Source organism: Henckelia pumila, chromosome 3 (assembly GCF_033568475.1).
Source record: "Henckelia pumila isolate YLH828 chromosome 3, ASM3356847v2, whole genome shotgun sequence".
In the NCBI taxonomy this organism is placed as follows: Eukaryota; Viridiplantae; Streptophyta; class Magnoliopsida; order Lamiales; family Gesneriaceae; genus Henckelia; species Henckelia pumila.
This window is the reverse complement of record NC_133122.1, coordinates 43,453,164-43,463,661: the sequence shown is the minus strand read 5'-3', so window position 1 is coordinate 43,463,661 and position 10,498 is coordinate 43,453,164. Positions and strand designations below refer to the sequence as shown.

General features: G+C 34.1%; 1 protein-coding gene across 7 annotated transcripts; it reads right to left on the bottom strand.

Moving 5' to 3' along the window:
- Positions 1-1,578: 1,578 nt before the first annotated feature.
- Positions 1,579-10,243, bottom strand: LOC140886806 (uncharacterized). Of its 7 annotated transcripts, none has more exons than XM_073293662.1 (10): positions 10,089-10,243; positions 9,015-9,380; positions 8,035-8,148; positions 7,781-7,871; positions 7,268-7,336; positions 6,840-6,917; positions 6,437-6,523; positions 3,205-3,255; positions 2,188-2,424; positions 1,579-2,094 (listed from the first exon to the last, which is right to left on the bottom strand). In XM_073293662.1, the coding sequence occupies exons 1-10, from the start codon at positions 10,157-10,159 to the stop codon at positions 1,954-1,956; spliced, it is 1,305 nt and encodes a 434-aa protein (XP_073149763.1). In that variant the 5' UTR covers positions 10,160-10,243; the 3' UTR covers positions 1,579-1,953. The 7 variants fall into 7 exon arrangements, with proteins under 7 accessions (XP_073149763.1, XP_073149764.1, XP_073149768.1 ...); XM_073293663.1 differs by having other exon boundaries at positions 8,035-8,145; XM_073293667.1 differs by having other exon boundaries at positions 9,015-9,349; positions 10,089-10,220.
- Between the last annotated feature and the right edge of the window lie 255 nt (positions 10,244-10,498).

Sequence of the window (10,498 nt, the reverse complement as noted above, 5' to 3'; positions counted from 1 at the left end):
AAAGATTAAAATATCAAACGTAATAGTTAATCTCTAACAAATGTTTATAAATTATCCATATAATTCATATTTATTATTAAAAAATATTATAAAGTGAATCAAACTAATCAAATTATGCTGCAAAAAAAACTTGAAAAATTTACAAAAGGGCACTTAAAAACATATGCCCGATGCCTAGTTTCATTGTACATGCACAATGCACTGTATTTTTTTTTTTTTAATATGTTTGTCATTTTGCGATTTTGATTTTCTATGTTATCAAATTTATTTTGTATTCCACTATTTTTATTTTTGTTTTTTCTTTTTCCTTCCAATTTTAGTCATGTTTTTTATTTCGACCTTAACTTGAAACCAATGCAGCGATGATGTCATGCTGATGTTTATTGTGCTACATCAACACTCTGAATGAAAAAATGACTAAAAATATATTTTTTTAAAAAATATCTAACAGAAATAAAAGTGAAATGTTGACAAATAGCTAAAATTACAAAGTGACAATTCAATGACAAAAATGCAGATTTCCCTAAAAAATAAAGGACATTTACTGAAGTTCTTTCAAGTGAACTTGTGAAAAAGTATTGTAAGCTTTGTATACTTATTGAGAATTAATTAAATAATAATAATTTTTAAAACTAAAAATTAAATAAAATCTCATATTAGGATATTTTTTAAAGACACTGTTAGTCAATTCAACTAAATAATTAACAAAGTGCTTCTAATTTCCAATCTCAATCTCTAAATATTCTTTTCACTGAGGCCAACCTAGTTGGCACCGCCACGACCAAGGTCAATAAATTATTTTTTTTCATAAAAATTAATTTAATAGAAATATTGCCATTATGTGTAAATTAAATGAGTTATTTTTTATTGATTCGATCGTTATTATAAGTCTACCTCTCAATCAGGAGCAACGTTATATTGAGACAAAAGAGGACAACTACCCTCCCTTAAATTTTGATGGGTAGAAATGCATTAAAGTTTTTAAAATTGTATACATAATAATAGAATAATAAAACAATAAAATATTCTCTAAACTTCTCCACCATTATATCCATCAACCAACAACACGCGTTTGAAGAGAGAATTTCTTTTCTTCCCTGTTATTATAATTCATTTATGTTGCTCTTTGTTAATAGTCCAACAAAAGTCTTTCACCAATTAATCGAATAAAATATTAATATTTGAATGACAGTTTATGATATATTTTAGAGTTTGTCAAATGTGATTATTATTAACTGTTTTAAAAAAATTTCAAGCATATGAGATATTGTAAGTTAAATTTCAAATAAAAATATTTATATTTTATTATTATATATCTTTCTTCTCACTCAAAAAATTTCTAGATCCATCACTGCTCTCAATCATATTTTTCAAAATTAAATTAAACACGAAAATTTAACGATTTGGTTAATAATTTAAAAGGTTTTCAAAATCAACATTTCATAGTATAATTATAATTTTACTAGTTCATTTGTTGTGCCGTGCCCGTGCGAGTTAATTCTGAAGTATAAATGAAAGGAAAACACTCGAGAAATGGATTAATTAAAATAGATGTATACAATAATTTCAAAATTATTGATATAATTACTTGATGTAAAAGAATAACGAAGTACGTACATAACTATTCATGATCAGTTATAGTTTGATCAATATCTAGGCAAGTATCATTAAATTTGGCATACTTGCATAGTTTTTCTGTTGAATTTATAACAAAAAATCAGCGCTCTCTAATTTTGTAACCCACTTAAAAGCAACCTATACAACAACTTATTTTTGTGTAGACAACACGAAAATAGCGCCGCCGCCATAGGCTAGAACTGAAAATTTCCCATCAACTGAACTGAATAGCATGTGAATTTCTTTGAACCTATACATATCCATATCTTCCAAACAATGCCATCTTAAATAATCGTACACCGGTAAACCGATAACTATTAACATGTAACAGGTTCTTCAGTTCAACGATTGTATGCTGATGCAATTTTCTGCTAGAGAATCCAAAAGGAAACTCTTCCCTGTTTTCTTGATCGATGTCTCGAGTGTCCCATATAGTGAACTGTTTCTAAGTTCGATTCCAAAAGGCATGGGCATTTGCTTGAAAAACCATCGGCAGAAAAGAGAGAATGATTATGGTGATGAGTAAAAACATGTGTATCAGATACCAGACAATAGTAAAAATCAATTTACCTTTGCAAGCCACATAGCATAGGAGGCAGAATGAACTGCCTGCGCCTCATAATCCTCAAACGCCTTGTCAGGGATGATTGTGCAATGATCGAGTAGCTTTAATTCAGCATTTATAAACATGAAGATGTCATCAATCTCAGAACTTTTGCACAAAGAACGGCCATTTATATCTTGATTGCTGGATGCCAAATGTTTCATCAGAAACAGCGAGAGGAAGCGACGGTGAAGCCATAAAGCCTTGGGAAAAAAAAAATAATAGAAAACAAACATTAACGACCTTATCCAGGTAAAAGGTGGCTAACAAATTAGGTAGTCTTTTCCTCTTCAGACAGATTCAAATGTCAAGGAGACACCTTGGGTTCCGGGAATCATGCTTGCTATTGAAAGGGTTACATGGTTACAATGACTAGATGAGCAAAACCACATTCTGCCTTGTTTAAACTTAACATGGATGGTTGGTTGCCTCATGGGAGTCCAGGCGAATCTTCTGTAGGTGGTGTTCTTCTAGATCACGGGAATCCAGTTACAACATTTCAGATTCATTGGAGTCAGCTTTCGATGAAAGATGCTTTCATTTATACCCAGAGAATTGGCTTTCAGGCCACATCAAATAGTTTTACAGGCTTTGGATATGGTGTCCATACTTGCTTCTTCCAGGACAACTTAGTGATATCTTGTAGTAACCTCCTAGTCTGTTAATAATCTTGTAGGATTTGTATTTTAGTTATTGCGAGGTTTTGGCCTTGTCTTCCTCCTATGTACTTTGTTTTTCAGTTTTCAATGAAGATGGATTTACCTTTAAAAGGAAATCTAATGTCTACATGGTTCTACTATCTTAATATTGTATGCTACAAAGTACAAAACCATAACAGCCCTGATACACGAGTCAGAGAAATTGAGGAAAGAATCAACACACGAGCTCATCTGGATTGAAACAATATAAATCCGGTTCATTGTTTCTGTAAGTTATGTCAGCCATTTGAGTTTAAAAAAAAAAAACATTACTGACAGGCATACCTCTCTTCCGAAGTAACGTCTTATCAACAACTCATTCCAGTGCAGCTCCTCCTATAACATAGTATGCCAAACGAACCGGAGAATTAGATTTAAGAAATTCATGAGAAAAAAGATAGACAACTTCAAAATATAGAGAAACCCATCCTGTTGATCCAAGCAATGCAATACTATAACATGAACAATCACATTATCATCAAGCAAGCCAATGATGATGAATTCTATAAAGCTTAAGCCACCACTTTCTTAAACCAAACATGTATATCAGATCAACAGTATATCGTATTGTTCAGAGTGCCCCAAACAATTATCTAGCTGCAATGGAAATCATCAAGTCCATGTAGTCATACTGCTATGCAAATCATTAAGTTAAGTATGAGGCATTGTGGAGGATCATAAACTAATTTGAAGACATTATTTCTATTGGAAGGAAGATTGGCACAGCAAACTTCTCAACTTTCGCCAGATCATAAAGATTGGGTGTTTGTAACACCCGGTATTTTAAATACGTAATCCGCATGCATAATTAGGATATTTAATTATTTAAATTTTAGATTTATGGGTTAAATAATTATGTGAATTATTTGTGCATGATTTAATTTATTTTTTAAGCATTTAACCCATAATTAGTGATTTTTATGATTTTTAGTATTTTAATTATATTATCGCGTAGACGGGACCGTGGACGGACGAGATGACAACTTTCTAGCCAATTAATTTCATGAGCCTTTTTAGAGCCCCAAAATATTATTTTGAGTTTTATTATCCCAAAATTTTTAGTATTTAATTTTATATAATTTTAGGAGTTCATTTTTATTCAAAATAAGCCAAAATAATGACTTTTTAGTATTTTTAAAATTCCCTTAATTATGTATTTTGGGATTGTTAAATTTATTATCAGATTTTAATTGTTAGTTAGAGTTTTAAGTTATATATTTTGAATTTAAAAACCCTCATTTATATATTTTAATTATCCTAAAACCTATTTTTAATTAAAAACTTAACCTAATCTACCCAAAACCTTCCCTTCACCCGATCACTCACCTCCATCAGCCGCCACCCCCACTGTTCATCATCTTCCTTCGACCGAGACACCTCCAAGAACACCATAGCCTCGGTTTTTGAAGGTCCAAGTCGGTTGTCATCGCCCCCGTCGTCCCGGAATCGTCTCACGCTCGTTTTCTCTTCGTTTTTACGGTGAAAGGCATGATCCCTTCTTTATTTCTTTGTATTATATCAGTGTATAACGGTGTGTGTGTGTATGCATTGGATTCTTTCAAGAATTTTCAGAAAAACAAGTGTGTTATGGTTTGAGGAGTTCATATTTTCCCATTCTTGATGCATGTTCACGTTCTTTTGACATGGATCGGTCAAGGGCTGTTGGCTGATGGTTCTTAGGTCTGGTAGGGTCCTTAGAGTCGAGCCATGGCTGGGCTAGGGTCTGGATTGGGCTCGGCCGAACAGGTGAGGGCTGGAAGGGCAGATGGAGGCACAGCTAGGGTTTCGAGGAAGGGGGTTCGGCTGTTGGCCTGTGGGGTGCATGGGCCGGGGTCATGGGCTAGGTTCAAACCGCCCAGACGTGGGCTACGTCTGGGCGGCGGGGCTCCGGCCAGGGGTGACCGGAGCAGGGCGGCAGCAGCCCTCGGCCGAGAAGGGGAGGGAAGGGGGAGTTTCGGGTTTAGGGTTAGGGGGTGGTCCGGGTCGGGTCGGTGGTCCGGGTCGGGTCAGTAGGTTAGTGGGTCGGGTTAAGTTGGTCCGGGTCCGGGTTCGGTGGGCCGGGCTCGAGTCTTTTTATTTTTAAAGTATTTTACGAATTAATTGGTTTTTGGGCCAATTAATTAGAAATAAAATTATTTGGACTCCCAAATAATTTTATTTGGGCTTTTAAAATTTTAATTAAGTTAGTCCATTAATTTTATGGGATTTTGAGCCCATAAAAGTTATTGGGCCAGTCTTTGGGCTTTTGGGCCCATTGGGCCAGTTTAAGTTGTTATTGGGCCTAGAATGTTTTATGGGCTTTAAATTATTTTATTGGGCTTAGAACAATTTTATTGGGCTTAAGTATGTTATTGGGCCAGATTTAAGTAATTGGGCTTGAGTGTTAGGGCCAGCAGTCCAGGACAATCCATGAGAAATTTGCATGTGTCCTAATTATATATTTAATTATTTTTATGCATTGAAGTTATTTTAATATTTATATGTTAGTAAGAAATTAAATTAAATATATATGAAGGACACACATTTTAATTAAGTACATGCATTCATGAAATAATTTTATGCATAATTAAATGTTTAAGGTTGAGCAATAATAAAATATTTTATGTTGGAAGTTGAAGTAGTGTGACAATTTAAGGGGGATTCGTCCCCATATGTGAACTATTGAAGGGCAGTTTACTGCCAATTTAAGAGGTGATTCGTCACCGCCACGTACGTTGGTTTCCACGCTGATCAGTATTTAATGTATGATTTGAGGTTACACTACGGATACAACCATGCGATGTTAGAAATTTATTTGCTCAACAATATGTATGTATTATGTTATTTAAGTTAATTTAAGTTATGTTTATGCCATAATATTTTTAAGCATGCTCATTCATGTATATGTTATGTATTAATATTTAATTGTTTTAAATTATTTTAAACCCTTGTTATGTTAGCATGTTGGGCCTCTAGGCTCACTACACTGGTATGGTGCAGGTGAGTTCGTAGAGGAGGATGTAGCTCCTACCGGCGGCGAGGACATATGAGCGGACATGCAGTGACCCCGTGACCGTGATAGATGTCTGAGTCACATTGCATGTTTTAATTATGTCAGCATGTTACACTTTTTAAATATTTTTTTCAGTGGTTGGGGTTTTGAATATTTTATTTGAATATTTTCAGTGCATGCAAATTTTACATCATTTTTCTTATGCAGTATTTTTTATTAAATGTTTGACTCAGATATTTATTTTATTTAAAGAATGCAATTATTATTTAAGTTATTTATTTATTTATTTATGTATTTATTTAAATCTTTTTATTCTGTGCATGTATGTATGGGCATATATGTGCATATTTTATTTAGTAAGTATATATAAAAAAAAAAAAATTTCCGCATATTTATTTATTTAATAATTATAGATTTAGGGTCGTTTCAGTGTTTTTCAAATGATCAGTGCTAAATAATTGCTATTAAGATATAACGTTTCATGGAAAAAAAAATCTTCGCAATAGATAAAAGGCAACGCCAAACCTTCCACATTTGATGAAATTCTGCACCTGAAAAAGCATCTGGTCCATGGTTATCTTTTAAATTCTCTACCATTTGGAGTAGTAATCGCTGTATCACACAACATTTTTCGGTAATTTAAACAGCACAAGGTTTTAATAATGTAGTTTTTCTTCCACTGATATTCTTGAGCGGGAGGGACTAAAAGGTATTGTTTGATGTGAGCCGGCACTACAATTTCAATAAAAATTTAAAAATGTCACAAGAAAAGAACACGATGATTAATTTTTCCAGCTTAAACACAGCCAGGAAATGAGACCAGATCAAATAACTTTTCCAAAATGAGACAAGCACACAAAATTATTTACATTTCAAAAGGAGTTCATCCAAAACGTTATGAATATATACCAAAGAGTGTGAAACTTACAGTCCGGTAATGCAAACAAGAATTATCAGCAACATGAAGCACTGTCCATTCTCGAGAATTTTGCAGCTCGAGTATCACCTGATGGAAACTACAATAATTCAGAAGAAACAAATTTTGGGACATGAAAATCATTTTTAAGGTGCATAAATAGAGGAGCGTGGTAGATAGGGGGGCATGATTCAGTTTGGAAGAGAAAAGAAGAAATGGTTGAGCCCGAAGTGCTGTGGCATTATCCAGACATGGAAACCACCAAAGCCTTATACACTACAAACTCGTCTCTTCTTGTCATAGAGGAAGATTGTGTATTATGCGGTACACAAATTATAGTTTACATATAAAAATTAAAATCTGAGTGTGTGCGCTCTGCACAATGCCATGAGATTAAAAAAAAAACCATTGCCATTAAGGCATCTTAGCAATATTCTAACCTGTGCATGTGACATGTAGGAAACTAACCAGCAACGGTGATTCCAAGCACGATAGTTCATTTTTGAATTCTAGAACAAAAATGAACATATCAGGTAGAAAGTATAATCTGTCAGTGTCAATCAGGATAAAGCAACACAAGCCCTTGAATAAGAATTAGATAATGCCAAGTCATAGACAATCATCAAAGGTGGATTCTATTTTGACCAGAGAGGGTAAGTCCTTGATTTCTATGCCAAATCAACCAAGGAAAATAACACAGCGATTATTCTACGTTATTTTAGGTGTCACCACAAATTAGCAGCTGACATAAATCTTCATGTCAGATGGAGTGATGAAACAAGTGCACAAACATAAGAAAACAAGTGAACAGTGAGAATTAACCATTTTTCTCACAAAAAACGTAAATAAAATGTTATAAGTAGCCTAATGCAGAGGATGCACGAAAACAAATCATTAGATATCACGCATATAAATATTCGATGTAGTAAATCACAAATTGGAAAGCAATAAACCTCGGCTATAGTTTTCACAAATCCAGATTCTCTTTCCACAATCTCTTGCAGGTTTGCACACTTGTCTGCTATCATCTTGATCACCCACCTCCTACCAGTGTGAACATCATTACAAGGTAGGCTCGAAAAATGAAGGCGCAAAATAATCTTATCATCTAAATGCAGATGCATATTTATGGCTGCAGATAAAAGCATACAAAATGTACACACGCTCAGAGAAGAGATATATATGGATGGCTAAGTATGTATTCTACCTGTGGCTCCAAGCACGTTCACTCTTCGATGCACAGGAGAGAACCAACGTTGATAACAGTAGTTCATCCATGAACAATGGAAACTGCTGCTTTCTTAATATAACTAACTTCCTACTAGTAGATAAGCACACAAATTATATTGTCTATGACAGAATTGAGTGAGGGTGGAATGCTGCAAACACAAACGACACAAGCCAACTGCTCTCTTCAGACTAGAACACCAGCATAAAGGTACATAATGGAAGTAAAGGTCAATTAAGATCACACACACATTCAATCGATTCTCTGAATACTTTATTTTACAAAATAATTATTCAAAGAGTTTAGGTCACCAGAAGATTCACTTGGAGTTCCCTCACAACACATAAAGAGGGAGAAAAAATTCAAAAGGAACTCTCTTGGCAGAAAAAATTCAAAAGGAACTCTCTTGGAATTTTCCAAAATTCAAGTAAACTTCAGAAGATGTGTTCAACATGTAAGGTTCAAAAGTAACCACCAGCATCACAACTGGGTTTATGAATTATTCAATAAAGAGGATACGATAGGCATTCCTCTGTTTTTGCTAATTAATCCTTCAATATAAACTGAATTACTTGCAATCACAATAACTTTCAATCCCAATTGTGAACAATGAAGTTGAAAAACTAAATAAGCCAGTTTCTTTTTTTTTTTTTTTTTTCTAAAAAAAAAAAAAATAACCAACAGCAATCGTAAGAGTACAATACACAGAACTTTGGAGTGATCATCTCACTTCTGGAACTTATCTCTGAGAGAAAAGTATTAGAAAATTGAGGGAAAGAAATCAGTAAAACTCAGTTGACCGAACAGGAGTCTCAAAATTTTAATGCCATTTTCCGGGAAAGAAACTCATGCTTCATCAGGTTACAAAAGATCCAACAAAGTTTAAGAGATATAAACAGGTCACATTCAGCATATCTATCACCAAGAGGAACCAATGACATATACAGAAAAAAACAGACCTGGAATTCCACGCTGTGCCAAAATCACTGCTCAACAGAACAAGAACCCTGCTGTGTCTCATCACTTCACTTTCCACAATGTCTAGGTGAGACTGTGAGAACTTCAATGTGTTAACATTGGTAGATTCGTTGATCTGTCCGTGAGAGTCTAATAACATTTTATATCGCCTAAAAGAATCCATGAAGGCATCTTTGGCAGCACCATATAGTGGAAATAGAGCAAGTGTTGATATACCCAACTTATGTTCATTACTCCAAAAATATGTATCAGCATTACTAGAATGTGATGGTTTTGATATAGGTGAACCATTGGCTTCTTCATCCAGTGCAGCAAACTGGGATGGATGAATAAACCCCAATTCATCACTGAAAGCATACAATATCATTCATATCACAAACAGTATAACAATATTTAACTACATGATCCACTAACATGATTACAAAATAAAGAATCCTTAATGAAGATAACTGAAGACAGTACATAACGTGCATTGGCACTAGAGATTCTAACTAAGTGACTTCAGATAAAAAACAAAAAACCCAATAAACATACAAAATCTGAATCAGTAATCTATTTGTTCAGAAAAACTTATTCAAAGATGTGTGCTTCGTAAACTCGCACCAATAAACACGGCGACAGCTCCCATCAGTCTTAAAATCGAAAAATTTATTGTATCTTCTGATTGATTAATGTGTGTCAATAGCAGAAGAAAATATGGGTTATCCTGCAAAAGGGTAAATCACAAAAATCTACCTCCAGGAGTTTGTCCAACACATAAACACTTCAGATCATTATGATCAATCCGCGTCCAAGTAGGTTTTTCAAAAGACTCATTGGAGCTGAAAAACGACCATTCACCATTTTTATTACAATTTTTTTTAAAAAAAAGATGTCTCACTTTTTTCCAACTTCTCCCTTTTAAATCACCCCACCCATAAGGTCATAAACTGAATCTAATCCTCCTAAAAAAACCCAGCAGCTCAGCATCATTTGCAAAGAATGACGCAGTGAAAAGATGCTTCATTTAATGGATATTACACCCTAAAATCATAACACAATATCATACAGCTTACAGGCAAGGATGAGAATCTAGAATAGCCTCCAGTTGGCTCAACAGATTGAACGAGTTAACAGTTCCATCCATTGCTCTTGTAATTCAACAACCTAACGTTGCAGGATCCAAGATCAAACCTCAGCAATTCAAGAAATGTAAATTTTGTAATTATATAATTTAATTATCTTCAGAATAAGAATTCAATATTAAGGTCCCAATATTTATTAAAACAAAGAGTAAACAAACATTAGATATAAAAAGGGCCCAAATTAAAGGCCGCTCACCGCCGACGCTACATTTATCTACCATACAATTAGTCCAATAAATATTTTGAGCCTAGTAGCTGTGTGGCCCAATTGGTAGCGGCCCGATCTTAATAAATGATACTTTGGAAACCCAAAAAACAAAAACAAAAGAAGTAGAGAGAAT

What these genes read in the sequence shown, in the direction of transcription:
- LOC140886806 (XM_073293662.1), bottom strand. Translation starts at nt 10,159, where the DNA reads ATGGATGGAACTGTTAACTCGTTCAATCTGTTGAGCCAACTGGAGGCT. An exon ending in GAACGTGCTTGGAGCCACAG is followed by an intron (nt 7,872 to 8,034) that starts GTAGAATACATA and finishes TCACACTGGTAG; the next exon opens with GAGGTGGGTGATCAAGATGA. An exon ending in TTGTGAAAACTATAGCCGAG is followed by an intron (nt 7,337 to 7,780) that starts GTTTATTGCTTT and finishes TTTTTGTTCTAG; the next exon opens with AATTCAAAAATGAACTATCG.